This window comes from Lagopus leucura, unplaced genomic scaffold, assembly GCF_019238085.1.
Source record: "Lagopus leucura isolate 7727_CA_CO unplaced genomic scaffold, USGS_WTPT01 Super-Scaffold_73, whole genome shotgun sequence".
NCBI classification, from domain to species: domain Eukaryota; kingdom Metazoa; phylum Chordata; class Aves; order Galliformes; family Phasianidae; genus Lagopus; species Lagopus leucura.
This window is the reverse complement of record NW_024962252.1, coordinates 81844920-81872860: the sequence shown is the minus strand read 5'-3', so window position 1 is coordinate 81872860 and position 27941 is coordinate 81844920. Positions and strand designations below refer to the sequence as shown.

At 48.0% G+C, this 27941-nt stretch overlaps 1 protein-coding gene across 2 annotated transcripts; it reads right to left on the bottom strand.

The window, feature by feature from the left end:
* Positions 1 to 55: 55 nt before the first annotated feature.
* On the bottom strand, positions 56 to 27903 carry VASH2 (vasohibin 2). Of its 2 annotated transcripts, none has more exons than XM_042880415.1 (7): positions 27820 to 27903; positions 20475 to 20563; positions 18822 to 18878; positions 11691 to 11765; positions 5128 to 5509; positions 3302 to 3417; positions 56 to 1256 (listed from the first exon to the last, which is right to left on the bottom strand). In XM_042880415.1, exons 1-7 carry the CDS (start codon positions 27835 to 27837, stop codon positions 1187 to 1189), a joined length of 807 nt encoding a protein of 268 aa, XP_042736349.1. In that variant the 5' UTR covers positions 27838 to 27903; the 3' UTR covers positions 56 to 1186. The 2 variants fall into 2 exon arrangements, with proteins under 2 accessions (XP_042736349.1, XP_042736341.1); XM_042880407.1 differs by lacking the exon at positions 27820 to 27903 and adding an exon at positions 23016 to 23111.
* Positions 27904 to 27941: the final 38 nt, after the last annotated feature.

Below are 27941 nucleotides of genomic sequence, written 5' to 3'. Positions count from 1 at the left end.
CAAGTCTCACAGTGGAAGGGCAGAGAGGGAAGAAGCAGACAAGCCTGGTTCTTGGTTATTTCAGACACACCATGTATTTTATTGCTGAACTTGTTCCAATACAAGCTTCCTTATTCAGGTCTGACTAAGCAGTTGTGATTACAATGCATACAAGAGAAATTCCCTCGGCAGCACAGTGGAAGCTTAACTTCAGCCTGTGATGTCTGATCTTAATATAAGATGTCAAGGCATCACCATCTGAGAGCACTTGGCCTTTCAAAGACGAGGTTCAAAGCTGCACACAAATCTTGAAAGAGTTGTGTAAAGACTCAGCAATTTGGACGTTTTTTCCATGATTGCAATAACATACACAAGCAACAAACCATTATTGTGGACACTTGTCTCTACAAAACCAGCAATCTCTTCTTCTTGTGCTTCAGCAGTGTAGTCAAGAAAGACAAAAAGCTTGTGACAAAGTATAAAAAATTATGAAATATTAGAAATTCACTATTAATCAGTTATTATTTTTTTAAAAAACTCATTTTTCCCCAAGAAAACGTTTTTAAGAATACAACTTGCATATTATTATTAATGTCTTTCAGCAACATGCACAGAACAACAATAGAGGTGGCAGGGCACATCCAGTGCCATTTTAATACTACCAGGAATGCTGGGAAACAGTACAAACTTGTTACAAAACAGTAATACTGACAGTTTTGCATATCTATTCAGTTTTGTGAGGTAATGTTGACACTTCAAAAAATCATGCCACTGCTGCACTGGTTGTTTTTATTGCTGAACCGACTATTAATACTGAATGTGATTTATTTATTTTTTTTAAACACTGCACCCAGCACATCTTAATACTAAGAGTATGAGTTGTAGCCAACCCAAAGCTACCAGCCAGCACAATGTCCAAATTCCATTAATGCTCACATAGCAAAACTCTACTTGTAGAAATTCACATACAACTGCTGTTATGTCCTACATGATAGAGTGAAGGTTCTCTTCACTAATGCCTTTTCATGAACTGAATGAAAATAAATACAGCCACCAAGAAAATTCTCTGTTCTATTTTCTAGATAAAACCTTTACTGTAAGTGTCCACAAGTTAATAAATAGTCCCGTTCCTTTTTCCTTCCAGTGGAGTGAGGGTAAAGTGCAGTGGGAAGCACCGAGGAAGCCCTCTGTCCAGCCTATGGCTTTGTTAGATGCGGAGCTGGTAGCCCACCTCGTTGAGTGTAGCCAGGTCTCCCTTCTTGTCCACCACCGCAGGCCTACAAGGAGAGGAGGGGAGAGCGATCTGGCACTGCCGCACAGGAGCAGAGAGCACCAGCAGAGCCAGGTACAGCTTACTCCAAACTAAGGCTGACTACATCCAGTTTTCTCGCTGCAAGCACAAGCGTGCTGAATTTCTTACATAAACGAGCATAACCTGAGCTACTCAAGTAAGCTCCCATTAAAGCCCACCACCAGCGAAGAAAAGCTGTCCATCCTCTGGCTTTTGCAGCAACATGAAAACTGCTGAGGGTCAATGGGCAAGGACTCTCACATGCTAACGTAAGTCTCAGACTACTCCTTCCCACTGCCTAAGTCTGCATGAAATTCTAGAGTCAGCCAAACAGAAAGCCTGAGATGAACACCTTACACTTCCAAGGCATCTTACAGATTGGTACTATCAAGCCATTCACTTCAGTTATCTCACTTAAACACGTGCTGTTACTATATTCACAATTCCAAATAAATTAAACTTCCAGACTGAGCAATCAGTCTCTCCCTACTTAGCATGCAATGGAAAAGCTCCTGCAGCAACATTCTTAAACCTAAATAATCCTGGCAGTGTATAGTTTATAGAAGCATTTGATTTGCTAGTTCATTCCAGGTTCTCAGCTATTCTCACAACAGAAAAGCAAACACGTCTCAGTTTGTAAGTACTTAACAGAAGAAAATTATAGAAGCCTAACCATCCAGACTGGCTTTAATTAAAGAGAGGGAGGAAGAAAGGACACTGGAAACTTCATATAGTGCATCTCTTGCTGTTCTTAGACTCCCGCTCTCAGCACCAGCACTAAGATCCCCATGAGATAAGATGGAGGATTTGGCTCAGAATACCATACAACGTAGATAAAGCTGCAATGCCTGCGTTGCACTTCTGCACTGCATTAGGAGAAACCCAGAGAGAACCTCATCCCTCCAAAAGAACCCAGTAGATGAGGCTGGGGGGGGAGCAGGGCCTGCCATGACTGTAATTACTCACGCACTAAGCAAGGAGCACGCAGTGATGACATCTAAAGCACAGCACTGTGGACCAAGTATGAATTCACAAGTTAAAATAAAAGCCTGCTGTGAAATCATCTGCTGCTAAACTATCTGGAAGTTATCTTTAGAAAGTTAGCCTCATGTCTTTGTTAGCCACTTTAAAATAAATAAATAAGTGCTGAGACAGTAGTCCGGGAGCCTATTTAAAAAGAGGTGATCATAAATGTGTGACTAATGCGGGTGACGTGTGGGCTTTCACAGTTGTCAGCTTCCTGGCACGAAGCAGTGCAGCTCGAGCGTGACTCTTCCGCATCTAAGGTATGGAGTGTGCTGGTGGCTGTAAAAGGCCTGGCAGCTCACTCCTGTCCATTTAGAGGTATCACTTGCAGTCACAGTCCATTCCTCCCCAGTCACTCGCAGAAAAACAAATAGCTACGAAGCATGAATGAAGTAGCCTGGCTTTTTAAACCAATTAGAATCAAAAGTTTACAATGGGAGGGCTAGTTCTGCTTTGGCAAGAAGACAAAGACTGACTTCTTCCACAATCCTCTAAGCTGGATAGTAGCCCAACACCAGTGCTGCTCACAGGAAATGCAACTTCTTTTGGAGCGGTGATAGCTCTGCACCCCACACCATTGGGAGATCTTCTGTTTCTAAAATGTATGTCTGAACACCCCAAAATATGATCAAACTGCGTTCCTCCCTGCAAAGGCCTTCTGCACCCCAAGATATGTTCTTCATTTCTCCCAAAAATGTACTGTATAAAAACTGAAAAAAAAATAAAAGGTGGAACCCAGACCTCCACTGTCACAGCCATCCAACACCCAGTAGAGCTGAACCAAACAAGCGTCACCAGGGCTCCCAGTGACACCGTACAGAGGAGCCATCAGGGGCCAGTAACCACAGCAGCGCCGGCACAAGCAGCACTGCTGGACTGGAGAGCCTCTTAGGCAGTCAAGATCCTGGTACAGTTTTCCTATAAATGCCAGCGTCTACATTTTGTACTCTGTCAAATAACTTTGTACGCCAGCGATGGCAGCAGTGACAGCACAGGGGTACTCACGATTTGTCTCTTCTGAACGGCCGTCTCGGAGGGCTGGCCTGCCTTCGGTGAGGGGACAGCGACTTACCCCGCGACCTCTCCTTCATGGGAGAATGGGCACTTGAGGGCTTCAGAATCTGCAGGAGATGGGAAGGAAAGGGAGAAGCGTTCTGTGATGGCAACAATTCATAAAAAAATAAAGCTTAAATGAAGGGCCTCAGGCAGTAGCACAGGTGGCACACACAAAGCCCTCGGTCCCTTGGGGTTCATTCAAATGTTGCCCAGGTTAAGAGGATCTTCAGGTTGTTTTCAAGACTCAATCCTCCAAATCAGACCTCTTGCTATGTAAGTGTTCTGAATTAAATGGCTCAAGCCCTGAATTAAGTCATCTTGTGGCTGACTAAGAGGAGGTCAAGGTGGCATTAGGCACAGCCATACTCATGAGGGCAGAGCTCAGTGCAGGGTTTTCAGCCCCCAGTTTTGACTTTTTTGACTGAATGCAAGTGTACGGGGCTGTGGTCTGGGCCTTGAGGACAGGACACAGTATCATGGCTTGGTACAAACACTGAGCTGGTGCCTCTGTCAGAAGCAAGCACTAAGTTCAGGAAGCTGTCTACCTGCATGGACTTCTTTAACTGGAGCCCACTTCAAGTGATTTGCTCTCCAGATGGTATTATAAGTGTATGAATAGAGAAGGGAAAAAAATAAAACTTCATTACAATGTAACCAAGCATATTTGCCTAAGATGACATCAGGGTACAAGGCATCTTATCTGTGCTACTGCCCCACACGCTGTCTCTCTGAAGGCCAGGACAAGACCATTTTGGCTTCAGCGTTTTTCATTGCTGCCTCCTCCTCCTGTGCCCCAGGCAGCAAGTGACAGAGATAGCAGCGATGCTCACTGGGCCCACCTGGCTGCAGCACAGCTGAAGGACACGGGACCGGTGGGAACCTCAGGGGACTCCCGAAGATAGATGTGCAGCAGAGGCAGAGGGAGGGCACCTCTCACCCCTCTCGCCCTACTTGGCAGCACAGGAGAGGGCTCTCCTGCTGCCTCCAACATCAGCAGCGGTATTCCATCAGGGGGCAGGGAGGCTGCCGCAGCCCCTACCAAAAAGGCACATAGCTTCCATGTATAAGCCACTCCTCAGCAGGGAAGGGTATGGGAACCCAGAATAACCTGCATACCACTCCAAAAGAGCCAGCCCCATACTTAGCAGTGCACCTGCTCAGCTCCTGCTGCCAGCAGAAGGCTGGAGAGGCCCCAGCTCCCCTTCTGCCCTAGCTGTGACCGGCTTCTTGCCCACAGCAATGCTGGCAGCATGCTCAGGGACACCCCTCGCCCCAAGGGCAGCCAAACCCTGCAGCCCTCTGGCAGCCAGCCCTCTCTCCCTGTGCTTCCCTTGATCTTGCCAAGGGTTTGCTTTCCTTCCCTCCCCACCTCACCTACCTCGTGACTGAAGCACGGGTACTGGGAAGCATGCCCTACATGGAGAAGCGACTCTCCTCAACATGTGCTCGCATACCTCGGGGATTGCCATCATGCTCCTCTACAGACTTGCACCTCTCAGCAGAAAAAAAGGAAAGAAGGAAAGAGGAAAGGCCCATTTCCCTGTGTTGCAGGCATCCGCCCTTATGTAACACCAAAGCTGCCTGATTTGGAGCTGTACAGAAACCCCATAGCTTCAGCCTCAATGGCCACCTCTGGCCACCCTCATCCAGAGCTAGAAAACATGCAGAAAACAATCTGAGTGCTGACTCCTTGACAGCCAGGGGAGAATGTGGGGTTCCAGCGTTTCCCAGGCTGAAGGAGAGATCCTGTAACTAAAACCAGGCACCAGACCTACCTTCATCCTCATATCCCTGGCAAACTTCTCCAGCTCCTTCCTGACTTCTGTGCGCATCATTTTGGATACGTTGAGGACCAGCTGTTTCCACTCAATGGGCTGAAAGCTGTGTGGCTCATGCGGAACATATAATCCGATTTTGACTTTTTTGACTGAATGCAAGTACTTCTTATAGGAGTCTTCAAATTCAAAGATGAGGTCGCTCAGAGTTCGGTAAGTCAGAGGTTTGTCCATTAGGTCCGAGCGCCTGCTCATGCCCAGTGATCCATACCGGCCATTGCAGTAAATCCCAAGCACCACATGATGAAAATAGTTCCCTGAGAAGTGGGTTTTAAAGCTGATGGGGAATCGTTCCACAGAGGGCTGCCCATTTGTTAGGTATCTGTGCACTGAGTCAAGGCGAAAACGGGGTTGAGAAGGGAGCACCACATTACAGCTGTGAGACCTCCAACAGTTTTCACTGCCAGAACCCACGTAAACACAAGTGTATTCTCAGAGTGCCCCAGCAACTGTCAATATTACTAAAGCCCGTTTTACTGTTTGGAGAATAAGACTCAATTGTTGAGGCAGGAAAGGGCCTGTCTCTACCATGCCTGTGGGGAAGAACAGAAAAACAAAGCAACAGTGACAGCGCTCAGCGCAGTATGCTGGAGGAGAGCATCCACCCCAAATCCCTGGGAGCTCCTTTATCTGACACCAAAACCAAAAGGGAACCACTGACACTTGGTAAGACTCGGGTTGTTTATTCTCATTTTCACACATCTCTGCAGCCGTTAAGCAGTACAAACAGATCAGAATCCTTTCTACGGTTACAGATCTGTCTTTCAATATGACCCTCAGTCTGGCCACTCCTGATACAAGACCAGTTTTATATATGTAACACACTGCTGAGATAAAGACAAGCTCCTGAGTTGACAATTACTGTTTCCAAATTAGCACAGACACATATGGCCACGAACAAACCTTTATAAAGCAGAATTTGTCCCTGAACTGCTGGCTGGCCGTTCCAAATGCACCAGTGGAAATGGCTGAGGGCCAAGCTTTCTGACAGCAATGTGTGATCTCAGACGGGAGCTGCGTGCTGGCCCAGCTGGTTTCCTCAGGACATCAGTGACCCTCACAGAGGGGGAAGGACAGAGAGAATCCCTCACACAAGCAGGTCCTCATCAGTGCTGAGTCTGCACTGCTCCCTGCTGCTAATCCTGGACAGCTGAGCCCCAGCTCCAGGCACTGAGGCCCACAAGGCCTCCTGGCCCAGGCAGGGCAGGTGCGGTGACGAGGAACAGCTGCAGCACACTTCAGCACATTTGGGGCAGATCATCCTCCCAACACTTGCTGAATTTCACATACTCAAACATTTTTACCACAGCAATTGTGACAACTGGAAAACTCAGCCCACTGTCATCTCATTGAGGTCACCTTGCTCCAGGCCTTAAAAGGAGCATCCTGCATCTATCAAAGTCACGTTACAGTAACTTGTCCTACAGACAGTTTCTTACAGAAGCCCATTGTATTTATCAATCTGTGTAACTGAAAAAGCAGTATCTTTTATTAACACATATGAAGCATTCAAACATCGCCACTATTTTCCCTTCATGATGAAAGGGTTTTCTCTCGCTCCCCAGTGCCCTTCTATTGAGCCCACACAAAGTGTGGCACCCGCCTGCCACACATACACACTTCTGCCACCAGGCCTTGCAGAAGTTGCAATTTAATCTCATTAAATGCTGGGTAGGAGTAAAAGGCTCCTTTGAGGATGGAAATTACCCGCCATCAAACAACCCAGCAACAACTGCTGTGGAAATTAACCTTTAGATACAGGTTGCTTCTGCCAAGGGACTGCTTAATGAGAGTCCCCACCCGAGATGAAATACACAGCAAACGGGCTTCCCCTCCGCCCATGTGTCATTATTAGTTCTTTTCCTTTCTGCTCTGCCCAAGTAGAGCTGTATTGTAGCAAACAAAAGGCAATGACACGCTGCCACCATGGCTGCAATCACACTTCCGAGCTGGGCCTGTTACTGCAGGATGGAGAGTCAGGGAGCAAATTGCACAGCATGATGCTGACACAGCACGGAGCAGGAGAGGGCACAGGCAGCTGAGAGGAAAGCTCGGTGCCCTCCACATCTGGTCCTGGTGCAAGTCAAAGCAGCTTCCCAGGGCCCAGCCACGCGGCTATACAGCCAAAAATCAGTATTGAGGGATGCTGATCTCCTCAGATGATCACCCAGGAAACCTATCTGTCACCTTCTAGGTAACCACCTCCTGCCCCCGCTGCAAAAATGCACACGGACAACATCTGGAGCCCCACCAGAGAACGTAGATAGGACAAGGGGGAACGGCTTTAAACTAAGAGGGGAAATTTAGATAGAAATTCTTTATTTGGAGGGCAGTGAGGCCCTGGCACAGCTGCCCAGAGAAGCTGTGGTGCCCCATCCCTGCAGGCACTCAGAGTCAGGTTGGATGGGTTCCTGGGCAGCTGAGCTGGGGGGGCAGCCCTGCCCATGGCTGGGCGTTGGAACTGGGTGGACTTTAAGGTCCCTTCCAACCCAAACCATTCTTTAGTTCTGTGAACATTCTGAGCTAAGGCATGATCTGAGTCAGACGCTGTTTTAAAACTCTGGTGCGAAACTAGATTCTGGATGTTTGTGTTTTGTTTTTAAATCTATATACCCACATGATGACTCCAGCAATGCTTTATAGTCGGCCCTTCCGCGTTTTAATTTGTTCCCTAGTAAACTCTACTACCAAAAAAGTCCCACAGAAATCCCAGCATTCTTCCTCTCTGTTACAGACCATTCCCTAAATAGGTGATCCCCGCCGAGGAGTGCAGAGCAGCTCCTCGCCAGAAGAGGAACTCTCCTTCATCTGCCAGGAGCAAATTTAGAAAGGGTTTTCTCTAATGCTTTTTTTTTTTTTTATTTTTAAATACATAATCTGAGTGGGATCTTTCCATGTGCTAGCACTGTGGCTCCAGGCTTTGGACACTGACATTTCTGGAAATAGGCCTTAGCAGCTGATGCCATCTACGCAGCAGCTGGCTTCCCATGGCTACCCGAGCTTGTGTTGCCTATGACCAACAGCCTCCCACTGCCGCTGGGAACCGCAGCCAGCTCAACAGGTGGCGAGGGAACAGTCTGCGGGGTGCCAGCCCACTGGTGTCCAAACCAAGGGAGTGACTGTCATGCACCATGTGACCGCAGGCAGGGAGGCTCAGACAGTAAGCACAGGCCAGGGCAGCCAGGTGCCAGGGAGGAGGGCAGGGCAGCCTGGCTGGCCAGACACGGCTGCTCATGGGAACCTGCAGCTGATGCAGCACTGAAATCCCTGGTCTGCATGACCCTGCTGACTGAGCAGGAAGCCAGCTCTCTAATGCCCAGGTGCAGCCTGAGCTGACTAGTTCAAGGTTAGGCCATGAAGATGGAAGTCATGACAAGCTCTCTGAGCTCCTCCCAGCTACCAGAGGGGCTGCAGCTCTTCAGCAGGCCTTCCCTGCTTCTATTCCAGTTAGAAAACATGTCAGGCTGCAGACAAGCTTGCAGAAAGCAACCAGGGGACAGAGAGGATGTCAATATCCCAAGGCACCCTGCAGTGATGGCAGGAAGAAAATCTGCCCCTAACTGAAGCACTCACTCCCAGCCAGGACCTTGCCTGCAAGGCAAGAAGGACTCCAGCAGAGATAAACATCACCCAATGATTAAATGGGCAGGGTGTAAAGCCATTAAATCATCTCTCCTCCTGGGGCAACTCTGCCCTCCCCGTTAATGACATTATCAGACAGCAGGAGGTCTCATACACTGCACAGGTCTGCTGGTTACCTCGCATGAACCACGACAGGGACACTGCAGTCAGTGGGAATAAGTTAGATTCACCTGTCACAGCACTCTGTGGACCACTGAGAATCTGTACTCGCTCTCCACATTTTAATACAACTGGATACAATTCCCTTGGCACCTTTTGGTTTACTACTCCCTTTTCTGAGCACAAGTAGTTTTGATCCTTGCTCATAATGAATGCAGTGAACATACAATTACTCAGCTGATCTACAGCTAAACTCAGAAGGATCCTGGAGAGGGCAGCAGGAGGAATGCCTCCAGCCAGGCACTGCTGAGCAGTCCATGAAAGCAACAAGACACAAAGCCAGTTCAGACAGCTATGCGGAGGAGATCTGTACAGACTGCTGCAAATGTTATAATGCTGGAAGATCTGTATGAGCTTCTGGTAATCTCACAGCAGCTGCTCCCTTGCTGTGTGTGTTTAGAATAGCTCAGTATTTTACTTGCTGCCAGATAAAAAAAGCTTCAATATTCAGTGCGATGATAATTATGCAAAACTTAATTCTGCACCAAGAGGGACTGCTGAAGTATTTTATAAGAAGCCATACTGCAAAAGGCAACTGCACAAGCCACCAAGCAGTTCAGTTAAATGACACCTTGCTAAGCTGCTCTGCGCAAGCTGTGCTCTGAAGGGAGGCTCACACTGAGGGCTCACTGTCAGCAAAGCCGGGCTTCGCTCCTTTTGGTAGCCAAGCAACAGGACAAGGCCTGTCAGCACAGCATTACCCTATTTCTAAAGACAAAGAGAACCAGAGGTTAACACACATACACACACACCAGGATGCTCAGCTCAGGAGGATGCAAGTCAGTGATGTGACACTCAAAAAAGGGAACAGAGGGCAACAGCATCTCTCATTTGGAAGCTGCTTGACCCTGGAAAGCATGCCACAGCTGCTGCCTAACCGAGTACACATCCAGAGGGTGACACTGAAGATTAAAGTCTCACAGCTGAGGAAAAAATCAGCCAAGGTCATGTTGTTACAGAGATCTGCTCCAGAAACACATCTGGAGCACACCATGAGGTTCTGCAGGGACCCATGCTTTGTAAGGGCCACTTCCAAAAGTCACACACTCAGGAGGCCCATCTACTTGCTACTGATATTCTGTGTGCCCACACCTCGCCTTTAATATAAAATCTAAATATTTTTCTGGTATCTTTTAATTTCCATCAACGAACATGTTACTAGACAACCACCCCAGAAGGCAGCCCCTGTTCTTACGCAATGGACTTCCAGTGCAGGAACTGGAAACCAAAGGAAAAGAGAGCCCTGTCCCACTCTCCCTGCTAAGCCTTCTCATGAGGCAACCTCAACTAAAAGCCTTCCATACACATTTTGGAAGTACTGTCTTGACACAGAAACATTTATTCAAAGCTTTGAAATCCATCCCCAAAGAAACTTGAAATGATACAAAATAGCATAATCAGAGCTTTCAACTGTTTTGCCCCCCCACACAAAAAAAAGAAAAAAAAAAAAAAAAAAAAGAGAGATCAGACTTGAGGAAAGCAGGTGAAATACTTTGGAAAAAAAGGCTTTTTCAGAAATCAAAAATAAAATGGTCAAAACTTTTCAACTATCAAACACACTCTTAGGTTACCATGACTCCTAGGTCATCTTTATGTCACCAGTGTTCTCACTCTCTGTCTGAATGCTATGTGGTTCACTACTAGAAATACAGCACCAGAAGACACAGAGACACTTACCAGTACTGCAGAGCAGCATCAGCTCCTCCTGGGGATTTCCTCCCCACTTTGTTCTCCAAATAATACAAAATAGAGTCCTGACACATGGGTAAACACAACAGGCCTACACACATTGGTGTCAGTGCGAGCCACCTGCTGCCACCAAGCACTCAGGACTCCCAAGCCGCCAGCAGGCCCTGCCAAGGCAGGAGGAGGCAGCAGCACACAGGGGGCAGCTCTCAGACACCCCCTCGCCAGCACCGGGCACTACAACACATGCCAATTTCTTCTGCCACGAGAGGGGGCAGCAGCAGCAAGCAGAACGCAGCAAAGACACGTCAGGAGCCGCTCTGCATTGGGATTCGGTTTTCTTTGTTTGAAATCAAATTTGATCAGCCGTGCTGAGGTTTATCCAGTGCACAGCTGTACCTGTAGGCCTGTCTTGCTCTTTTCCAGCATCTGGGGACAAATAAGTTAGTTTATTAGTGAGAGAACAAGGGAGTTAGAAAGAGAGTCAGTCTCCAAATAAAAATACCCTTGTTATTTTCTGAACCTGAGTAGGAAATATCCATTACATTAAGGTAGAGCATAAACATTTAACTATAGTATACACCTGTTTCTGCACAAACCACAGCTGTGGACTGAGAAACAAGAAGTGAGCACAACTTCAGTATGCAAACATTACACAAACACAGCGCAGAACCTATGTTTCTCATGTGTTAACAAGCTTCAACAGCAACAGGCAACAAACGACTAAACAAAGCAAGGATTGTACAGACAGACACTTGTGGGCACTGTGGGTCAGATCCTGATGTTACACAAATTACTGGGGCAGGAGGCAGCTGTAACACCAGCTGATGCTTGTGAACAGCACAGCCTCCCCAGTTCTTCCTAACACATCTCAACAGCTCACCAATCTACAGCACAGACAGCCCTTGAAATGTGTACACTCACCTTTGGCTGTGCACATCTCAGACACCCTCCAGGACAGCTGATAAATTCAACAGCGCTGCAGAGTAAGAAGTGACAGACACATGAAAGGATACATCCCCAGGATGACTGCTTCAAGGCATTTGATAGGTAAGGACTCCCTGGTCATTTCTCTTGCTGTTTCCATCAACCTAGAACAGAGACAAAAAGCTTTTAGTCTTTATGATTGAAACAAAGTTCTCTCTTACTCTTGGAACCAGACATCCCCATTTCTCATCTCTGCAGGCTAGATGTGCTCTGATGTTCCTGGGGAGCTCTGTCTGGGTCACTGCACGGGTCCCTGGGGCTGGAGGAGCCTCAGGGGATGCAGAGGACATGACTTCCTGCTGGGTGGATGCAATGACCACAGCAGCACCTTGTGAGCAGGCGACAGCTGTCGTTGGAAGTGCTGGAAGAACAGCAGCCTCCTGCACTGCACCAGGTCATCCCACACGTAGGGCTGCCTATCAGGAGCTCCCTGTGCACCACAATCCCCTCTGCACTGAAGAACATGCCTGCAACCAAGCTGATCCCCTCAGTGATTATGTCCTTTTTTGAGCTGATGGCTATAGATGCAGGCTGGAATTTCAGGTGTTTTATTGAATCTGCTCTGCAGCTCTGCCAGCACAGATAACTCACACTGCAAGCCAAGTTACCTTCCTACTGCTCCCCAGCTCCTCTGGGCTGCCCCAAATGCAGGATTTCCTTACAGGAGTGCAAGAAACAATACATCCCAGGGATGGCAAGCCCATGAAATTTAGTTACAATCTGGACTCTTTAAAAAAATTACCGGGAGGGAGAAAAGTGATATTCAATTGCAGCAAGACAATGCTAAAAGCCAAAACAAAGGATGACTTCTATTTTGAAGTCTCCTCTAATCCTCTCTGAGGAGAGCTTCATAAAAAGAGAAATATTTCTACCAGAGAAGATGATGAGAATATGCATCTCAAGCCATTAATCTATTTTCCCACTTTCCAATTCAGCCATCTCATGCATTCTAAACCTTGTATTCAGTGTAAATGGCAGCGCAGCTTCCACTGCTATTACTGCCTGTCACGGGGATTCCAGGCTAGAAATTATCTCCTCATTTGTAAACAACTGCTCTTTACGTGCTGCCTGCCGTACAGCGGGCACAGCAGGGCCAGCCTGCCTGCCTCCACCATGCTCACAATCAGTGACAGGAGCCCCAGCACCAAGCAGCAGGTCTGGCAGGGACACAATGGGGCCCCTTCATCCTCCCACAGCAACGCAAGGCAATTCCTGCGGCTGCTGGGCTTGGGGTCACCGCCTCACCACAGCACGCAGCACTGGCTCTCCTAACAGCTGCCTGCACAAGCTCCCTGCCATCAAGTCAAGTTGTCAGCCTATATATATATAATGTTAATGATTCCTCAGCCAGGGAGGGAGGCTTCAAAGTAATCGGCCTAAATAAGCAGCCAAATTAGCCCCAATGTATCTGTCACAGCAATATCCATGGTACTTAAATACTGAGTTCTATTTAACATATGCTCTGCTTGCAAGTACAGCCCTTCAAGATGCTATGCAATTATTAAGATAGATTTAAATTGACCAGCAGAGGCATTTTGCTTGCTTAAAAAAAAAAAAAACAAAAACAAAGTCACACTGCTATATTTTGGCTGCCCACTCAGGCTAGCAGCTGCTCTCCCATTCCTTTACATAGCATCTACGGAGGCTAATTCAGCTTGGTAGGGAGCATGGCAAGCCCTCTTGTCCAGCTCCTGCTTTCAGCATCAGGACACAGGAACCACAGCCATCCCTGCAAGGACAAGCCCAGGTGGGAAGCCCAGGGCCAGCTGTTGGCTGGTGGGCCCAGGAGCCATGCTGCAGACGTGGCTCTCCAAACTCATGGGCTCAGCCTTGCTCCACCAGGCAGCTCCTGGGCAGAACGAGCCCAAGTCTCACCTGAGTGTGGAACAAGAGGGTGCTCAGTACTTCTGTGAGTTCATGGAGCACAGAAAGCCAGCTGAACAGAGCCCTGAGCATCTCCACATCCAACACCACCCTGTCATGCCCAATCCTGGGCAGTACTCAAAGTTTTTTTTTTCCTTCACATTTGCAACACAGGCCACAGAGTTTGTGGATGACCCAGTTCAACAACCACCCAGAGCCTCTCTGCCTCTCTTAACAAGCCTAAGTTAAACCACAGCCTCAGAAACTGCATTTGCATTGGAGACAGTCTTCAGAAAACCCCTAAGCCACCACTCTGCCCCAAGGTAGCACAAGCCAAACCCAAATCGCTCCTCACTGATAATTTTCCAACCTACTTTGAACTGGGTTCTCAAAGGCTTGGGAAGCCACCAGTAAATCCATCCTATGCTTAACCTCACATCTGAGAAGCTCCCCTAATGTTTAAACTAAATCTTTATTTTTGCAATTTAAATGAGAAGCTATTTCTGCTATCCACAGTGGACATGGAGACCATTTATTAACTCTCCTTTTGCAACAGACATTTATACATACATAAGGCTGTAATCAACCTCTCCTTTGCAAACATGACAAAGTAAACCCACATTTACTATTATTATTATAGCCCTCCCTCCCCAAGCTTTGCCATAAGTCATGTTTTCTAGACCTTGGGCAACGTTTCTTGCTTTCCTTTTGTTCTCTTTTCACTTGTAGCCCTTTACTTGATCCCACCACTCCAATACAAACACTAATTATCTTTTCAATCCAACTATATTTTTGCAACCCAACTCAGTGTGTTGTTGGCCCTGCTGACTCACATTGAATGTCTTTAAAAATAAATACCTAAAATCGGATCCTTCTCTGCAAAACCAGCCTCTCCTTCTCCATCATGTATCCTCACAGTTGAAGATTTCCAAAACCACACTCTGCAACTGTCCTTACTAAAATAACACCTGTTTGTTCCAATCCACTCCTACTCTCCAAAACCACTCTGAATCCCAGTTCAATCTTACAAAGTCTTGTCACTTTGTTCAGCTTGAAGTGCAAAGCACATTAATTAGCAAACAATTAGTCTTATCCACACCATTAATGAAAAACACGACTGACCTAGGACAGTTACTGCACACCTCAACTGACAAGCTCTGCCAGACCAAGAACAAGCTGTTGTCCGCATGCCACTTCCTGAGTGCAGCTTTTCACCAGCTTGGGTCCCTGTGTCAGAATCATTTTATTTAGGCTGGATGCCCCTGCCTTACCTGGAAGCTACCAACAGCCATACTAAAGGGATCACTTCTGCAACTCCTCCCTTACACACAAAAGCCTTTACAATCTCATAGAGATAAAATGTGTCAAATTAAATTCATGTTGCCTTACAGCTTTATCATGTCCCAGACACTTTTAAATCCTTCCAGTCATCTCAACAGATTCCACATCCACAATTCTCCAGTGCAGTACTTGCAATCTCATATTGTGCTAGCTCCCAGCTGCCCAATATAACTTCCCTCTTTGCTGTGTTTACACCATTACCTAAAATCTGCCAGGCAGGTATCTGTCCCAGACCACAGTTAACACTTCTGCCCCTGATAAGCACAGCTAACACGAACAGGCTGCATGCTTCTCCCTCCAGGTCCACAGCAATATCTCCTTGTAAACTGACTCCAATCTATTTCAGTGTTTTTAGGTGCCCATTTGAATTATCACCCTTGGTTTCTGCACTGAGGACTAGTGCCTGCCATTTTAGAATGCTTTCCATTGACATGACTGCAGGCACGTCACGTGAAACACAAATACCTTTTGCTCCCTGGTTCTTAACCACCCTTCCTATCTCACATACAGGTTAGAAAAAGCTTCAAACCTGTTAGCACGCCCAGTGCTAGAGGACCTCACCAGCAGGGGCCCACCACACTCATTCAGAGATGAACATGCTAAGGAGCACTGAACCATTTTTCCTCGCCAAGGTTTCTACAGATGTCAGTAAATCTCATAATAAAATCCTCCCACATATTTCCTACTAAATTCTCTTTCTCCAGGCATCAGGACTTGCACAAGGCCCACTGAACCTCCCTCTTCTTGGCTTCTCAGAGGCTCCTGACAGGTTTACTCTTCCCAAACAAAGCAAAAAGAGAAGTGAAAAGTACGAACAGGAGTAAACAGATATAAAGCAGTGCAGCCACCATTCTCAAGGATCTTCTCACCACCAGTTTGTGTCAGTGGCAAAAGGACTTCTCCCACATGCTGACTATAGCAGTGTGAGAAAGAAGCAGATGTTTAAAAGCCTTTGCACTCTATTGTTTGGAAATGGGATGAGCCCATTTTCCCTTGCAGCCCCATCAGGGTTTCTTAATAATATGGTGTGTTGAAACAGTATTGTGGTTTTTCTCCTCCTTACTATTTGGTTACATAGATTCCATGTGTCTGCTCCTATCGCACTCCTCTTGCCATCGACTGTCTGCTGCCACAGAATGGCTCTACCTTCACATCCCAGAGGCAGCTCTGTCATTTCTCAAAGCACCCACAATCCGTTGCTTTTTTATTTTATTTTATTGCTTCAGCTGGAGTTACAGTGACCAACAGGACACTGAATGAAGGGAACACTGCAATATCATACCTCCCTACACTGTCCCCATTACTCTGTGCAGAGCAGAGATGCTTGCTCCACATTGTGGCTCACATCTGTATCCTAGAACAGAAGCCTGCAGAGGGTTTATCGCCTGTTGTACAGCCAGTAATAAAAGTGTGTTAGCACTGAATTAACATTCATAGACTTCATTAAATATCTGGAAACTTTGTTTTTCTGAAGCTCTTACATAATCCGTTCTTGGGAGCTTTAAAGAGTGATGACTGAAGAACAACCAATTTTTAAATCAGAGTTGTACAAACAGAAGCTGTAATGTAAGTTCTGCCAGTATAATCCTGGATGAAAAAAAGAAAACCAGTCCTATCAGTAAGTGCCTGAAACACAAATATCCCAGCCTCACTCTCACACCTACCAGATATCAGCAGAACTCCACTGAGTGTCCTTTACTTCCCCAGTATAAAAGGGCACACCACAAAACCTAAACCAAGGACATGGCCCTGGGTCAGGAACATCCATGCTACACCTGTAAATCTGGGTTCTGTACAAGTACAGCAAACCCAGGCAAGGTAAGGTCCAGTTTCACACACACGCTGCCAATACAATAGGAACAACACACAGCTTTCAGGATCACATCTCTCCCACCCCTTACAAAGCCACACCAGCACAATCTAACATTTTCAGAAGCGTCGTTTGAGTCCAGACAAATTCACAGGGCGCCAGGCAGTCTAGATGCAAGTTGATAGCTGACTTCTTCATAAAAGGGATTATAAAGGCAGAGCTGTATCAAGCCTGCATTGCTTAATGTTATGTGTTCCTATGGATAATTTATGCCCTCCTTCCTAAGCCCAGCCAGACATTTTTATTCTCTCATGTACTGCATTGATGCTGACAGTAAATCTCCATAATAGTCCTCCCTCCATAACAGAAATACTCATTAATATGCTCCAGCTGCTTTAGGACACTTTCACGTGAATTTATGAATATTCATCATTTCTACCTAGCACTCTACTTCTTTGTGTCCAGCCACCACTCTCATGAAGTCAGGCTGCCAGAGGTCTCGTAATACTTTCATTAGCCTGAGCCTTTACAATAGGAAATAAACAATATGCTCAGCAGCAATAAATCACGACTCTGGTAACAGTCTCAGCTTCCAAGAGTTGGTAGAAATGGATAGTGCAGCATCTTGCCAGATCCACTTGCAAATACAAACCTTGCTTTGTCAGCAGGCTCCTGCCTTATTTCAAAAGCAAGTGAGGGATCCTACACACATCCTGTGCCAGGCCCACCCCTGTCCACTATGTCAAGGAGCAAACCAGTGCAGGCTTAGCAGCTCACACTGTGCAAGTCTAATGGAAGAGAAAGGAAGACAACTGTGCCTGGCAAACCAGCCCCTACTAGCCAGACCATTTCCAGAGGCCCTCGCTGTAGCTCTTCTGAAATCCTGTCACCACAAATTAGATTGCTCAAAAGTCACTGCAACAAGGAGAGAAGCCAAACATGAGTACCCAAGCCCACAAACATTAAAGGCAGATAAATGGAGGAAATAAGACCACTTAGAAGAGGATCCAGAGCCCTGATTACACCTCCACGCTGATTCACTTTAAAGAAAAAGCACCATCCTCATAAGCCAGACTATCATCAAGCCCAAGAGAACACAGCCATTTAAAGTAGTGAGTTCATCTCGTTCTCCACTTCCTTGGATAAAAGTAATGGGACAACTTTAAAAATGAATGACCAGCCTGAAAACTGGTTTAAGAGTCTATAAACCCATTCATCATTCAAAGCACAAGATTTCTTCTAAACAAGTTCCACCAGTACAGTAAAATTACATAGAGAAAGGAAGTGGGAAAGATTGCTGTCAGCAAGATGAAAACTTGAAGTCTAGAGCTGTGATGGGAAAAGAAATTTACAGCAACACACTATTAGTGACAGACAGCTGAGGAGAGCTAGATGGGACAGCCTACAGGAGTCATTACATTCTGCTTGTCTAAATTTTGCCCTATTAAAAAGGCACAATGTTGTCAACATCACCACCCACCCCAATCTGCCAAGTTAGTGGGTCCTTTCAAAGATCTGTCGTAACCGTGATACAGCTCTTACATGCAAGAGGTCCCAACTCTGTTGCCACACTCCCTGCACACATGTTCATATTTGTATTATGCAACTCACTGTCATCCACACCAGGTGGAAGGAACGACAAGAGGACCAGCAAAGGGAGAACCAAGACCATGACTTGAGCTATTCCTTGTGATCCTCAAAGGTGAAATAACTGAGCCCACAACAACATTAAGATTTCTGCAGCAATGTGCACAGTTGATCTCTTCCTACCATCAGCAATGGTATTATAGTGCAAACCAGAATAACAAGACTTATATATTTTCCATAAAAACAGCCCAGCCCTCCCAGCCCAACACCAACAAACAAGAATTGAATTTTCCCAGCCCTGCACATTCAAGCTTGGCCAGCTACAGCATGGATACTGAGCAAGTTCAGCCCTCCCCCTTGCTGGCTTGCTACGGATCCTTGTCCCAGGAGGCAGCAAGCTGGGACTCTCCTTGCAAAGGTAGTGACACACAGCCCTGGCTGTGCCAGGACAGACAGTGGCACTAGAGAGCTCCCACACCACTACATTGCTCTGCATCAGCTGAGTGCCCTCAGTATGTATGGGGGAGCATGACAGTATACCAGCTCCAAAGACACTTACCCACTTAGAGGTCTGGATTTTCTGATCTCGAAGAACTGAGTTCCCGTGTGATTGTATCTGAATTTTGTATGTTAAGGAAAGCAACTTAAACAGACAAACAATAAAATCACAATTCATGACATATTAATCAGCATTAGATGGAAAATTGAGCAAAAAGGTCACTTGTCTAATATGACACACTTGGCATTTGGGAGATGTGAATTCTCTTTTCCTCTAGCTCCCATTTGCCACTGGGTTGCATTTGAAAAAAACTGGGTTATAGTTTGAAAAAAGTCTCCCCTTCAAGCAAGAGCCCAAACCAAACAACATAATCCACTGTTTCAAAGAACTAATTTCCTTTTGTAAGTTTTAACTCAGTCAGCCTGTAAATCAACTGCATGGCAATACATCTATTTACACTTAGGAAATATAAATCATTCCCTAAAATACACAATGCACTTAGAATGGAACTAGCCACCTAAGTGCAACTCAAGAACAAAAGTTAACACCATGAGTACATGAGAGCTCATCATGAAGGATGCCAGAGGACAGCCACCCACCAACCAAACCCCAGCACGGTACAACCAGCACAGCTGCTGGCTGTGTGACCATGGCTATACAAATCTTCAGCTTGCATCAGGATGCTCAGAACTGACATTAATTAGAGTTCAGAGACTTCCAGGAAAACAAACATTAAAAAAAAAACTTTCTTCCCTCCCACCCACTTTTGAAACTTAATTCATGAGACCCTTTCACAGAGTGCTCTGAAAACATACAGCCTCCTTCAGCCCTCAAAGGAAGCCAGGATCCTGCTCCCCAGTCCCAGCACACTTTGAAGCCTTTTTGAACGCAGAGCCAAACCCAACCTCTGAGACTTGTTCCTCCTCCATAGCAAAGTGCAGCACTTCAAAACCACTGGAGGAAAAGATGGTGTTTTTTTGAGCTGTGTGACATGGCCTCCCCTTCTGTGCAGCCCTCCTCCCTGTAGCTCTCTCTGCCCAAGAGGGGCTGCACAGCAGTGCCTGCCCTGCAGCTGCTGCCCAGGCTTTGATCCCAACCTCTGCCCTGCTATTTTTGGATGCTCCTCCAGCTGCCACCCAGATCCTTTCCTAATCCTTACCAGGACTTCACGTTCATTCCTCATCTTCGCTGCTTCCCCCAGAGCGCACACACACACAGAGGGAGAGTTTAGAAAAAAAGCAAACAGAAAAGAGCAGCCAAGTCAGCATCCAGGCCAGCAGCTTCCCCCAGCATTATCTGTCAGTGTGGGGAAGGGTTGGCTATCAGGCACAGGGCAGTGACAAAGCAGCAGGGAGGCCAGGTTGATGTATGCCGCTCCAAAGAAAACTCCAAGCAGTTGAGACATGTGGACAGGGCCCTTCCTTGTTACCCCTCTCTTAATACAGCTGTCCCAGGGGCAGGCTGCAGGGCTAGAATGCAGATGCATGCTGCAAAATCTCTCCCTCCTTCCCATGGCTCCTGCTTTGCTGTGGCTCATTACGCTCCTCAGAAAAGGCTCAAGAAGTCTGTAGCAGTGCTGAGAGTTGTCCCTTCACCCCCGATGATCCTCAGCCCTTGTGACCAGCTCCAGTAAACCCTGCTAACCCATGAGGCAGTGCTCCATGCTGGACACATCAGCCTTCTTTGCAAGAGTACACACTGTGCAGAGGATACTGCAGCATCTTCATGTAGGTCTGTATTGCCTGCAGCCATTCTGGGATGGACATGGAGAGCTTGTAATTGGGCACGGGCGGAACCGAGGGCTGGGCACAGAAAGAAGAAGAAGAGGTCAGCCAGCTACCACTCCTCACAGGAGGCTGACTAAGACAGATGAAGGCACTTAACACCGTGCAGCTTTGCAGCACATGACTCCCACCTTAGTGAACTCGGGCACAGGACAAAGCCATCCCACTTGTGACAGGGACTGCCCACACCCTGCAGCGTGGGGACAGGACAGGACCTGTGCAGCCCGCACACACAGGCTCCTCACAGAAACACAATCCCAGCACTTGCCAGGCAGGGATCGGTAGGGCCAAAAGGCCATCTGAGGGCACCAGACAGCTAATGGTATTAAGACACTTAGAGACAGAGACTGTACCATAATGGGATTTTTTCAGAAATCCCCTAAGGCATCAGCTGGTGCCAAAGCACCATCAGAAGCCAGGCCCTCAATCCACATCTAATCCCCACAGCTATGTGGCTCCTCAGCCCACAGCAACACAGGGAAGAGGCAGCTCCTGGTCATCTCCCAGCTAATGCAGGGGCAAGGCTGCAAAACAAGGGGTCAGCATCTATAAAAACAGGTGGAGCCTCCCTCTCATGGACCTGGCTGCCCAGGCTCCCACCTCCGCTCTGAGTGAGCTGCTCACTGTTTGCTTTGTGACAAGCACCTGCCAAGGAAATCAGCACCCACATTCAGCTCGCTACTACTGTCAGACAGTACACAGGCCTTGGAAAAGGGATAGGAAGAGACTCACACTACTGACACACAAAAATGTGTTTTAAGTGGGAAGCAGACAGACGGCTGTGGCTCCAGTGTGCTGCTAGCTTCCTCAGTGCAACAAGAGGTATGGTAACCACGCAGACAGCTCTGCTGCCACAACAAGTCATGAGTGGGGATGGTGAGCATTTCTTAGTACAAATTTCCAGGCATACACTCTTCATTAGAGGTAGTTCTTCAGTTTCACAAATTCCTTCCACCCCCTACCCCTTTGGCTTGGATGAATCACTGAGACAAGGCTCAAGTTTCAAGAGCAGAAATAGTATATAAAAAAAAAAAAAAGTGAATGAAGGTTTCCAGATGTAACTGCTGCTGCTCTCAATCCCATACAGACTCTCCTTTAAGATAAAAACCTGCCTGCACTGCACATGCACAACACATCGAGGCAGTGGGGTGGCCCTCACCAAAACTACCAGAGCTGGACTGCTGGAGAGCCTTTAGGCCCCCAGCTGTTGGGGACAGGATGGGTGCTGGGACTCACAGCCTTCGCTACACGCAGTGCAGGCATCCCAATTATCAGCGCTGGGCTGGCCTGGGCCAGGCCTGAGCTTTTGGTGCTGAAACCTTCCATGTCAATGTCTTTCACACATATGCATGAGGTACATGTGGAACAAGATCACCACAGCACCATAAGAGCTTGCAGCACAAAGGGCTCTGGACTGCTCTGCATCTTGGGCCAGTCCCAGGCACAAATGTGGCTATGCAGGCACCTGGCCCACATTGGTCACACCACAGCCAGGCAAGCTGATCTGGGCCAGCTGTGTCCTAGGTCAGTGGGCAGAGCTCCACCTGCTTAGAGCTCAATCCCTGCATGTTTCTGAGCAGCATGCAGCTCCTGCTTAACGCCACTGGAAGCACAAAGGACCGAGCACACCCCAGAAGGTGCCGTACACTCTCAAGGATCAGGCAGCATGAAAGATTCCACAGTTCCCAGCTTCCTAACCACAGGTTCATCCCTGGTTTCTAGAAGTACCTACAGAGATGGGGCACAGGCAGTGGTGGAAAACGAGAGGGGACAGAAGAAGAGCTGTAGCTCCCATCCCTACTCTTGTCTATCTGCAAAGAGCCCCTCCGTTTCCTCTGGTCACACTTTACACCAGGCTCAGGCCAGGGAAACTCCTGCCAGGACTGTCATTATGTCACAGCATTTGCTGCCTGGCATTGTCCTACTCCTCAAAGCACAGCCCTGCAGAGGACCGGTCCCAGCCCGCCAGCAGAGCAGCAGCCAGCTCTGTGCATACAAGTGGGGAAGTCAGGGCTGCCGAGCGGAGACACAGCGCTGTGGATCGCGCATTTATAAAGCAAGTAGGATTCGGGAGTAGAGCAACGGGAAACCTTGACCCTGCATCGCTATTTCTAAGCAGCGACGCCTCCACAGACAGCACGGCCGCTGCAGCGCGAGGGCCGATGCTCCGAACGGCGCAGCGCGGCCAGCGACCACCCCATGCCCGGAACGCCAGGTCCCGGCTCGCTGCGGGCAGCCCACGTGGAACTGCCTTCCCTCGCCTCACCGCACCCCATTAGGAGCAGGAGGCCGCCGTGCACAGAACGAGCGCTCCGTTACCCAGCGCGGACAAAGCCGGCGGACTCGATCCCGGGGCTCGTCAATCATTACATTCCACCGGGCGCCGAGGCAGCTCGGCAGCGGGCACGGACCCGCCGCAGCGGGTCGCAGGAGGTCCGCGCAGTCCCTTCCCGCCGCCCCGCAGCCTTACCCGGGCCAGGCAGGCGGCGCTGCGGATGGCGGCGGCCACGGCGCTGCCGTCGGGGTGCACCCGCTCCACGTGCCCCCACATCCGCTCCCAGGTCTGTCCGTCCAGCGGGAAGCCGCTCTTGTTGACAAGGAACAGCACCCCGCCGTCCCGCTGCTCCTCCTCCTCCGAGCCGCCGCCGCTGCTGCCCACCGCCCGCGGCTGAGCGCTCCGGGAGCGGCCCCCGCCCTTGGCCGCAGCCGACGCCCGGCGGGGGCCGCCGCCGCCCGCCGCTCCCGTCATGGCCCCGCCGCCATGCCCCGGGCGGGGGGCGTCCGGGCCCCGCCGCCCCCCTCTATCAATAGAGATGGGTACAAACGTGCGCTCGCGCGCGCCGAGACCCCAGCCCTAAAGGCGGCTACCCGCCCCCCGCGCGATACCCTGAGCCCCACGGCCCGGGCGCCCCGGCCGCTCTGCGGGCTCGCCGCTCCATGCCGCCCCGCCGTTACCACGCTACGGGCCTGCCGCCCGCCTTCAGCGCGCTCCTATTGGCGGCCGCAACAAAGAAGGGCGGGGCCAGGAGACGGGCGAAGAAACAATTGGCGGAGATGCTGCCCGGCGCGGCCGCGACGATGGCGCCCCCCGGCGGTCCGGGTACCGTGCCCGGGGGCTGCGACAGGATTGACACCCGAGCCTCCCGCCCCAGGGCTGCCTGGCCCCGCGGCCCTTCAGAGAGCCGTGCCCAGCCCGACTGCGCCCCGAACTAGCTGCCTAATAACAGAAATCCCACGCGCCAACTAAGCCCAGTAGGTGGCGCCAAGCGAGCGAGGAGAGCTGTCCCCTCAGCCACCCAGAGGCTGGGGTGAGCCGTGCCGCGCCCTGTCCACTCCACGAAGGCTTTCAGCAGCCCTGGGTGTATGCCAGCCTTCTGCTAACGGCCTCCCGCAGGAGCTGGCGTCCCCTGTGAGCCCTGCCCTTCTGTCGGCATCTCAGCTGGAGGCTGGTGTCAGGAAGACTGGAGAAAGGCTGTCAGCCAGAGCCAAACAGGACCCTGCCTACCAGGGGCATCCACGCCTCAGAGCCTCTCAGAGGGCACTGCGGTCCCTTCTTCAAGTAACAGGGCTGAGCAGCACTCTTAACCTGTGGTCCTTTTCCTAACACAGAGCTTGGTGCCACCGCAGTTGCTTTCTGGGTCAAACGAACTAATTTGATCATTAAGTCATGCAAGAAGGTTCTAACCTTCATTATTTCCAATTGCAGACTCATTCACACACAGCATTCAGAACACCCTGCAGTGCTATTACACAACCAACAGAAGGAAAATTAATGGCTCTTAATTGCACCATAGCAGCAAGGTGATATTAGGATCGGCACTGCTTCCTGGAAGTTTTCCCACAAGCATGCAGGGAGCCCCAAACTAAGAAAAGGGGGAGCTGCTCTCTCTGCTAAGAACATGAACCCCTGTTGCCCACTTCATCCACAAAGCCCATTGCAGCTGCTGGAAGAGGAGTGGTCAGGTGCTGGAACAGGGTGCCCAGGGAGGTGGTGGAGTCACCCTCACTGGAACTGCTCAAGAAACATTCAGATGTTGTACAAAGGGACATGGTTTTAGGGTTAGCAGTGGTAGATGGACAGTTGGACTACATAATTTTGGAGGTTTTTTCCAAACTTGGTGATTCTGTGATTCTATGGAAACAAAAGAATGGGGTCTGGAAAGTTTGCCTGACATAACTGCATGATGGATGTGCAAAACTCAGGCCATTTCCTGGAAAAACTCAGTGCCTGAAGAGGAAGATAAGACTCGTTTGTTTGGGCTTTTTATCCTGACCTGGAAATCACACTGGAATGGGATTTGCTTAGTAATGAACTGCAAGGTTAAATGGTGATAAGGATGTCACCATGGTAATATGTTAATGGCAAGTTTGCAGGAGTGGTTTGCATAACCACTAAGAGTGATAACTTTATGTATAAATCACTGTGATCATAAAAGCTGGTAAAATAAAAATGTAAAGTAGATCTTAAAAAAAAAAAAAAAAGAAAAAGAAAAAGAAAAAAAAGCTATGAAAGGAAGATTTGAGGGTATGCTGCTTTGGAGTACTCCCCCAAACAACCCTTTCTGGAAACTCTTGTTTGTTTTCCACTGCACCAGCACAGCACAACAGCATCAAACTGCTTCAGCTTTAGCAATGAAGAACATCAGCAATGCCTTTTGATTTCCACCTGACCAGGTCCAGGGCCTTTACCAGGTCCAAGGCCTCCTGCACTAACTCTACCACAACACATCATTAGTGCTAATTTAGTCGGGTTTGTTTAATGAGGCTCTACCTGATCTCAGTCTAATACAACGTGCAAGGTTTCCAGCACATGAAACCAAAGTGGCAGGAAAATACAACACATCAGGACTAGCATATAATTTCACTCCAGCACGCTCCCCATAAACCTTTGCTAGCCCTGCCAACAGCAGCACAGCCCTGCCCACCCTGTTCCCATTACGGTCACCTTGCTGACTGACAGCTAATAGCACTAGGTACAGTGGAGATCTCTGCTACTGAGCAGCACCCCACCATGTCCTGGCCAGCCTGCATTGCTGTCTTGCTCTAAGGCTTTGCTCCCAGTCTGGGGAAATGTCTGCATTAACACAACTTGTTGTGAAGGTCTCACTTGCCAGCATATGATTCACTCTCTACAGTATCTGCTCGTAAAAAACAAGGAAACACTACAGTAACCTTCCATAAATCTACAAAAGCCATCTTTTTTGGACTGCTCACTTCCTTCATAACCTTCAGGTGCAGGGTGAACCACTCCACACCACCACTTTGCTCAGGGAAACTGCATAATAGCAGTACAGGTAGCAAAGAAAGGTAGTTGCTAAAAAACAAACAAACAAAAAAAAAGACCTGGTCCTCTGACACCAGATCGCTTCCATCTCTTCAGCAATTGGCAGCACCCCAGTCCTTGTCACAAGGGAACTGGAGTGGTTGAGCTGAGGTGAGAGTTGGGACAGGCTCCCTGCCAAAGTAAGCCTCTGTGTTTGAGTACTGAGTCACTGCTTCCTGTACCAGGGGAGAAGTGGATCCCATTCAAACACTGCCTGCTCAAGATCAGGAGTACTTGAGAGTGGACTGAAAAAGTAATCAAGTTTAGCAATAAAACTTGTCATAAGCCCTAGCTTCAAGCTAGGACCAAAGTGCTCTGTGAAACCTGCAAAGAAATGTGTGATTCACTGTTCTCATTCCACTATATGGCAAAATATCACCACAACACTGATGATTTCATCAAGCAGCTTTTGATCTGGAACAGCACTTCAAGCTTCATTGGATGCCAGTGCTCTGCAGATTAAAACTCCTCCTTCTCAAGAAAGCAATGACTGAACAGTAGACAAAACACTGCAGAAGTGTCTGCAGATGAGGATAAAGTTCAAATGCTGTGGTCAAATTTCAAAAGTTAAAGGTCTTAAAGGAAATACAGTCATCTAGAGCAAAATGATTTTTTTTTCATACATCTGCATTACACCCCATCACATGAATCATACTCATTCTGCTACTCTAGCAAGACCCTCACAGTCCATGGCAGAGCAGATGAAGTATGTTGGAGCAAAGTCACCCCAGACTCTTCGCTTCCCAAAAGCTGCTGGATCTCCATATCTCTATCAGCTGTCAGGGCTGGGAGGCTTTGTCAAGCTCAGCCTCTGAGGGCTCCTCTACCCTTTTGATACTTTTTTTGAGCAAATATAAGAGGAAAAAGCATGGAAACTTTAGGCTTTAAGCATTAGCTTCCATGTGAATTGAAGGCTTTTAGCAATAGACCCCTAAGTGAATTTCAGTTGCGCTCTAGGAGCACAAGGTATACAAACGGAAGTGCATGGAGCTGGTTAGTAAGCCAAGGGCAAGCCATTCTCACCTCAGCAGGTTTCTTCCTGCACCTGGAAGTTGCTCTGAATTAGCTGACGAATTATTCTGAGGAAACCAAGCTATTTTCCAAGGAAATAACGGAGAATAGCAGTATGTACAAACATAGGAAGGGGAGCATAACATTTTAATGTCTTTTCTCTTGACACCAGAACCAGTAAAAGAATAAGGACCACATGCGTGGTGCAGTCCCTATTATACCTGATTCAACAATTTCAGGATTCTCCCCTCTGATTAGAAGTCAGCACCCTAGAGGCTAAATACTGATGTTACCTGATATTCAGCAGGCACTATCTCATTAATCAGAAACCACGTCTAAACATTGCCCACATTTCACCTATTTTTTACTGATATGACTGCTGAAGTACTTTATTATACAAAGTCCAGGATATTATTGCTTTGACTTCTGAAAGATGTTGTCTAAGCAAAGATAGAAATACTAATTCAGAACAGGGTCAGATGAGGTAAGTCCATTGTCAAAGGCAGAAAGGAGGAAATCCAGCAAGCACTAAGAAGCCTTCTATAGCATAGGAAACGGAGTATTCATTACCTGTGATTTTAACCATGCAAAGTCCAGTTTCTGAAAGTGTATCTCACTTGTTAGTTTTGGATACATACAGCACCCCTCAGCTATAGAAACAAAGAAAGCATTTTCTCTGGAGAATGGCTTTGACTCACAGTCATGATGCCTTCACATCTCCCACGTACCTGGTGAAGTTTCTTTTCTTTCAAGAAAAACCAAGTGTCTGCCAAAGAATGAACTTTAGGGCAATAATAATTTGCTGATTGTTCCCTTCCAGCTGTGGGAGTGTTTAAATTGCAACACTAATTGGGAATATAAGCCTACAGCTTTCATAGAAGTACTTTCATAGAGGAATACAGTTCTAACCAAATACAAGTGAAACTTAGCATTGACTTACCACACGAGGCTGGTGCATCTGATGCTCTGCACGAACTGCAGCCTCCTTCTAGGATTAATCTCTTTTGAGAAAGTAGCTCAGAGCTGTGTGGAGAAGGAAGGTGAAAATTAAAATCACTTTCT

What these genes read in the sequence shown, in the direction of transcription:
- VASH2 (XM_042880407.1), bottom strand. Translation starts at nt 23,096, where the DNA reads ATGTGGGGGCACGTGGAGCGGGTGCACCCCGACGGCAGCGCCGTGGCC. An exon ending in GCGCCGCCTGCCTGGCCCGG is followed by an intron (nt 20,564 to 23,015) that starts GTAAGGCTGCGG and finishes TTCTGTGCCCAG; the next exon opens with CCCTCGGTTCCGCCCGTGCC. An exon ending in AAATCCAGACCTCTAAGTGG is followed by an intron (nt 11,766 to 18,821) that starts GTAAGTGTCTTT and finishes TCTCTGTTCTAG; the next exon opens with GTTGATGGAAACAGCAAGAG.